The sequence below is a fragment of the Pan troglodytes genome, chromosome X (genome assembly GCF_028858775.2).
Source record: "Pan troglodytes isolate AG18354 chromosome X, NHGRI_mPanTro3-v2.0_pri, whole genome shotgun sequence".
Classification (NCBI taxonomy): domain Eukaryota; kingdom Metazoa; phylum Chordata; class Mammalia; order Primates; family Hominidae; genus Pan; species Pan troglodytes.
Window position 1 is genome coordinate 57,633,563 of NC_072421.2, and position 6,902 is coordinate 57,640,464.

The 6,902-nt window shown below is 45.7% G+C and overlaps 1 protein-coding gene across 1 annotated transcript; it reads left to right on the forward strand.

Moving 5' to 3' along the window:
* Nucleotides 1-1,002: 1,002 nt before the first annotated feature.
* Nucleotides 1,003-6,681, forward strand: LOC473633 (zinc finger X-linked protein ZXDB). The gene has a single exon (XM_016943941.4). It carries the CDS (start codon nucleotides 1,266-1,268, stop codon nucleotides 3,669-3,671), a length of 2,406 nt encoding a protein of 801 aa, XP_016799430.2. The 5' UTR covers nucleotides 1,003-1,265; the 3' UTR covers nucleotides 3,672-6,681.
* Nucleotides 6,682-6,902: the final 221 nt, after the last annotated feature.

Sequence of the window (6,902 nt, forward strand, 5' to 3'; positions counted from 1 at the left end):
GGGCGAGAGAGCTGGGAGTATTTAAACAACAGGTTACACACCGCTCCCCCACCACCACCAATCTAGTCATTACTCTAAGCTTTCTTATCTCAGATATTTCACCCTATATTTGTGTCAATTCCCAACTCAGTCGTAACGGACAAAATGAAGGATTGTCATCATCATTAATAAGATCATTAGGCACCACAGGCCCAGCAAGCCTGGGCCACCACACTTAAATGTGAACAGGTACACCAGGTTGATGGGACAAGATCGTCTGTGCCTTTTACTTGGCAGAATCCATTGCAGTGACTCAGGATTTAACCTAAACACATTTAACTGAAACTCCTGCCCAGAGACCTCCACGTGCTGGAGAAGGCAGAGTAAACTGAGGAATGAATGCCCTCAGTTGTGCTGTGAGAGCGGACATGAAATTTATCACAGTACAACCGATGGTGGAAGGGCAAAAGTTGGTTTAGGTTGTGCACTGTATAGGGAGAAGCCAGGAGAAGGTTGGGTTTTTTCCAGATTTCAGTGTAAATTGTTTCATCCTCCAGACTTTGAATTTCTAGGCTGAAGAGTGCTAACCTGTTTTGGCCGCATCTCTCACTCATTCTAATCTCTGTATCAGCAAGACAAAATTTGAACTATGCGGCAAATTGTACCGAAGACTTTGCTCAAGATAATTGTGAATATGGAAGTTGTCCCGCGGGGAGGTGGGAAGGGGAAGGACATTTTCAGCAGAACTGCCAGCGCTATGGTGGTTTAATGCTGACACAGAGACAGTTTTTTCTCTCGGGAATTGTCTTTCATCCATCAGTCCAGCCAGCCAGCCAGCCAGCAAATTTTAACACACAGAAAGTACGAAGCAACATATCTAACACTGGGAGGGGCTGGGGTGTGTTTATTTGGGTATATACAATGAGTCATGGATTAAAATTGCTTCCAGCGGATAGATACCTAGGTGTTCCACAGCATTACTGAACAAGCTGTCGTCATTTCCCCATTACCTCAGAAGACCTCCTTAATTACTTACTTATATTAACTGTAGAACGTATTTATGCATACCAGGCTCTACCTCTGGGCTTTCTATTCTGTTCCAGAGACCCAGTACCAGAATATTTAAATCACTGTGGCGTTAAATACGTTTTAATATCTGATAGGGCCAGTTTCTGCGCATTGCACATTTTTTTTCCCCTTTCAGGAACGTGTTCAGGCCCGCGGCAGGGGGCGGGATCGCGCCTCCTCCTCGGCTCTGGTTCCAGCCGAGCCTCTCGGACGCAGAGATGGAAATCCCGAAGCTGCTCCCGGCTCGCGGGACACTACAGGGCGGCGGCGGCATCCCCGCGGGTGGCGGCCGAGTCCACCGAGGCCCTGACTCGCCGGCTGGCCAGGTCCCCACGCGCCGCCTCCTGCTGCTCCGGGGCCCCCAAGATGGCGGGCCCGGGCGGCGGCGCGAGGAGGCCAGCACGGCATCACGGGGCCCTGGCCCAAGCCTGTTGGCGCCGAGGCCCGATCAACCTAGCGGCGGCGGCGGCGGCGGCGGCGACGACTTCTTCCTGGTGCTGCTTGACCCGGTGGGTGGCGACGTGGAGACCTCGGGCTCCGGTCAGGCCGCAGGGCCTGTGTTGAGGGAGGAGGCCGAGGAGGGCCCGGGGCTCCAGGGTGGCGAGAGCGGCGCGAATCCCGCGGGGCCCACTGCGCTAGGCCCCCGCTGCCTGTCCGCGGTTCCCACTCCGGCCCCGATCTCCGCCCCCGGCCCCGCCGCGGCCTTCGCGGGCACAGTCACTATCCACAACCAGGACCTGCTGTTGCGCTTTGAGAACGGCGTCCTCACCCTGGCCACGCCCCCACCACACGCCTGGGAGCCAGGGGCCGCTCCTGCCCAGCAGCCCGGGTGTCTGATCGCCCCGCAAGCTGGGTTCCCGCATGCCGCGCACCCGGTTGACTGCCCAGAGCTGCCGCCAGACCTCCTGCTAGCCGAGCCGGCCGAACCCGCGCCAGCTCCGGCGCCTGAGGAGGAGGCGGAGGGCCCGGCCGCCGCCCTGGGCCCCCGCGGACCGCTGGGCTCCGGCCCAGGCGTGGTGCTGTACTTGTGCCCCGAGGCGCAGTGCGGGCAAACCTTCGCCAAGAAGCACCAGCTGAAGGTGCACCTGCTGACGCACAGCAGCAGTCAGGGCCAGAGGCCCTTCAAATGCCCCCTGGGTGGCTGCGGCTGGACCTTCACCACCTCTTACAAGCTCAAGAGGCACCTGCAGTCGCACGACAAACTGCGGCCCTTTGGCTGCCCGGCGGAGGGCTGTGGCAAGAGCTTCACCACAGTGTACAACCTCAAGGCGCACATGAAGGGCCATGAGCAGGAGAACTCATTCAAATGCGAGGTGTGCGAGGAGAGCTTCCCCACGCAGGCCAAACTCAGCGCCCACCAGCGCAGCCACTTCGAACCTGAGAGGCCTTACCAGTGTGCGTTTTCTGGCTGCAAGAAGACATTTATCACAGTGAGTGCTCTGTTTTCCCATAACCGCGCCCATTTCAGGGAACAGGAACTGTTTTCCTGCTCTTTTCCTGGCTGCAGCAAACAATATGACAAGGCTTGTAGGCTGAAAATTCACCTGCGGAGTCACACCGGCGAGAGACCTTTCCTTTGTGACTTTGATGGCTGTGGCTGGAACTTCACTAGCATGTCCAAACTCTTAAGGCACAAAAGAAAGCACGACGATGACCGGAGGTTCATGTGCCCTGTGGAAGGCTGTGGGAAATCTTTCACGAGGGCGGAACATCTGAAAGGCCACAGCATAACCCACCTGGGCACAAAGCCTTTCGTGTGTCCTGTGGCAGGCTGCTGTGCCAGGTTCTCTGCTCGCAGTAGCCTCTACATTCACTCCAAGAAACACCTGCAGGATGTGGACACTTGGAAAAGCCGTTGCCCGATCTCCTCTTGTAATAAACTCTTCACATCCAAGCACAGCATGAAGACGCACATGGTTAAAAGGCATAAGGTGGGCCAGGATCTCTTAGCTCAGCTAGAAGCAGCAAATTCTCTTACACCTAGCAGTGAACTTACCAGCCAGAGACAGAATGATCTCAGTGATGCAGAGATAGTGTCTCTCTTCTCTGATGTACCTGACAGTACTTCTGCTGCATTGCTGGACACAGCATTGGTGAACTCTGGAATCTTGACTATTGATGTGGCTTCTGTGAGCTCGACTCTGGCAGGGCACCTCCCTGCTAATAATAATAATTCCGTAGGGCAGGCTGTGGACCCTCCGTCCTTGATGGCCACCAGCGACCCTCCTCAAAGTCTGGATACCTCTCTCTTTTTTGGAACGGCGGCCACTGGTTTTCAGCAGAGCTCCTTAAATATGGATGAGGTCTCAAGTGTAAGTGTGGGGCCATTGGGATCTCTGGACTCTTTGGCCATGAAAAACTCCAGTCCAGAGCCTCAGGCTTTGACACCCAGCAGTAAGCTAACAGTGGACACAGATGCTCTGACTCCTTCGAGCACCCTTTGTGAAAACAGTGTCTCAGAACTACTGACACCAACCAAAGCGGAGTGGAACGTACATCCTGACTCTGACTTCTTTGGACAGGAGGGAGAAACCCAGTTTGGATTCCCCAATGCAGCAGGAAACCATGGTTCTCAGAAAGAAACAGATCTTATCACTGTGACTGGCAGCTCATTTTTGGTATGAACCAACTCTATTCATTCCTCATCATGTGGCTTACTTTTATTACAGTCAATTTTGAGGATATTCTGGACTAAATATTTAAGTGCAGTCATTTCTTTTTGGTTTGCAAAAAGAGCACAGCCCTGGACTACAAGTTTGGAGATTTAAATTCTGATCTTGAGTTTGGAACTGACAAGTTGTGTGAGCCTGAGCAAGTCAGTTAACCTATCTGAGCCTTAATTTCCTTATTTATAAATTGAGGTGGTTTGAATAGATTGCTTTTCAGGTCTTTCTGCTCTGTGATTCCTTGATAATACATTTCTTTCCTTGAAAAATATGAGGACGTTTTTCAGTGATGTGGCATGCGTTTTTTTTTAACTGCCCCCCCAGCCCTGACATGTTCTTTTTTTGGCAAACATACATAACGTTACATCATACTATGATGAACATCCATGTACTTTTCACTCAATTTCAGCGATTATGAATCCATGAACAATCTTTTTTAACTTAGCCTCACTCACTCCCCATGTTCTAGTATTTTGTAACAAATAGCAGACATCTGATCATTTTATCCATAAATATTCTTTATATATCTCTGAAAGCTATGGGATGATATGGAAAAAAATGATAATTCCATTATCGCAAGTGATATTTACAGTAATTCTTTAATATCAGTAAATATCCAGTGAGGGTTCAAACTTCCAGTTGCCTCATAAATGCTACTTGTTTTATTATTTTTAATTAGTAGAATCACGTAAATCTCCTAAGTGTCTTCTTAATCCGTATGTTTCCCCTTCATCTTTCTTTTTTTCCTTGCGATTTTGTTTATGAAATGCGGTTGTTTCACATGTAGCATTTGCCACAATTTAAGTTTTGCTAATTGCATCCCTATGGTAATGTTTGCTTTCCTCTATCCTCTGTTTCTTTAATTTGCTAGTTATGTCTAGAGACTTGATGAGATTGAAACATGGCTTTTGGCATGAATGTTTCATAGGTTATGTTGTGTTCATTTAGTAGGTGGCGCATAATCTGTGGTTTTCTCTCTTTTTGTGGTATTAGCAGCTGCTGCAGATAAATGCATTAATTCATGATGCTTCTGATATGATGAGTCATCTTTGTAGAGTTACTAATCATTAGCAAAGGAGGAAATGCTATGTAATAGAAATATTATTCAATGCCAAAATATTTTCTTAAATAGTCATAGAACTAACAAGAAAAAATAGATAGCAAAAAAATGTGTTGGCTGTTCTCACTGTTTATCTTCCTAACTTCTTTTGATGATGGAAGGCAGTTTTGTGGAAATTGCCAGCCAGGACTTTGACATGAAACAGACCCAGGGCTAAATTTTGGCTCTGTGGTGTTGGATAAGTGGCCTTGAATAAATTAGTTATTAAGCTTCAGTTTTCTAGCTTTTAACTGATTATAGCAATGCACACACATACCTGACACACTGTTAAATTTTCTTCTCTTCCTGTTTCTTATGTTAAGGAAAGATACTCTGTGTTTTGGCATATGTTGGTGAATTTGTACCATTTTTATCCTCTCAGTCCTTCCTTTTATAAGACAATAATTGGAGTAGTTTAATCTTATTCATGTGCAGATAAAAGAGGTTTATGAAGTTTAGGGTGAAGTAGGCAAGGGAATCTGTTTACTCCCTCTTCCCTCTACTGAATAATTTTCCCTCTACTGAATAATTTTCCCTCTAAGAATTGCTGTGGATAATACCAGGAGTGGAGACATTGCCCACATGCATAACAGCGTATCTCTCCATTCGATCAATTTGTCACCATCTTTGCTCTGTTTTGAAAGTCAGGCTTCTCTGTGACTGTGAAGCCTGCTGTTCCCTGAAAATCTGATAATGGAGCAGTGGAGGTTTTTTTCTTTCTGTGCTCTGTAGATCTCATTGCACTTGTAATTTCCCAGAGTTGAAAGGAAAGATTGAACTGGAATATTGTGTAAACTATCTGTCTTACATTAGTGTAGCATTTTGCAATTTGGGGAACATCTTCACAATTTGTGTCTCGTTGTTCAGAACAACCCTGTGAAGTAGTTTTGGCAATGTCTGTGTTACAATTCATGTAATTTAGCCAACTCCCATTCCAACTAGGCTTTGGCTAAATCTGACAATTTTATATATAGCTTAAAACAAAGAATATACATTCTTTTCACCCCTCCCAGTCTACCCATCCAGCCTTCATGATTCATTCCTGTGTCAAGGTTAGTCGCTGTTTTCCATTTGAATTTGTTTCTTTTATGGTCAGTTTACTTTCTTCCCTCTCCCCTCCCTTTCCTGCACATCCCCATCCTTGCTATGCCTTTCTGTCCTCTTTTATAGTGGATATATCTTTTTCCTGCCATTATCCCTCAGACATTCTCCTCATGGCACATTTTCTTCAAATGCTAACATTTACTGAGTGTACATTGAAGTTCTGTGCATACAGGAAGAAGTTATTTTCTGAGCTTAGATAATACTATGTGTATATGTGATTAAAATGAAGATTATTTTCTATACCCTTCAAATTAGAAGTGGATTTCTGTTTCATTACTTCTGTTTTAAAAGTTTTTGCCAGAGAGTTCTGCTAAATACTCTCTTATTTGCTCTAGTGTACTAGTCCAGTAGTGTTTGCATGTGGATGTCTGTGGATGACAGTTATTGTAGCACTTTGGCAGTGCACTAAAATTTTGCCACTATGAAATGTTTCTGTATTGTGTGTGTGTGTGTGTTTTGAAATACGCACACAGCCACACCCACATATATATTAAAAGTGGTTGTATTCATTTAGTGAAAAACAAAAAGTAGATGTACTTTTGTAAATCAGATAAATGCTTGGAATTTGATTGTCTACCCAATCAACAGTTTTCCCTCTTTGCTCTGGAAATATTTGTACTCATATAGCATATTTCAAAAATGTTGTCATTCATTAAGGCCTCTTAAATAGACCACTATTTTTTGTGTCTGGCAGATGAGTATGTCAAGGATTGAGATGAACACATAAGTCTTGGAAATTAAATAAATTTATAAACATAAAGATAATTTAATGCTGTGACTTCATTTTTTAAATTCTTTAAACCAACTTTCTCCCAATAAAAAATTATAAACTATGTCTTTTCCTACTTACTCCTGGAATTTTCAAAGGACAAATGTTACGTTCTCAAAGGGAACAGCTTTTATTTGTCCATGGGCTCACAAAGTTTCACTGAACAAATTTGTTCAAATGATTTCTCTTTCAACATCATTTTCTAGCAAAATCATGG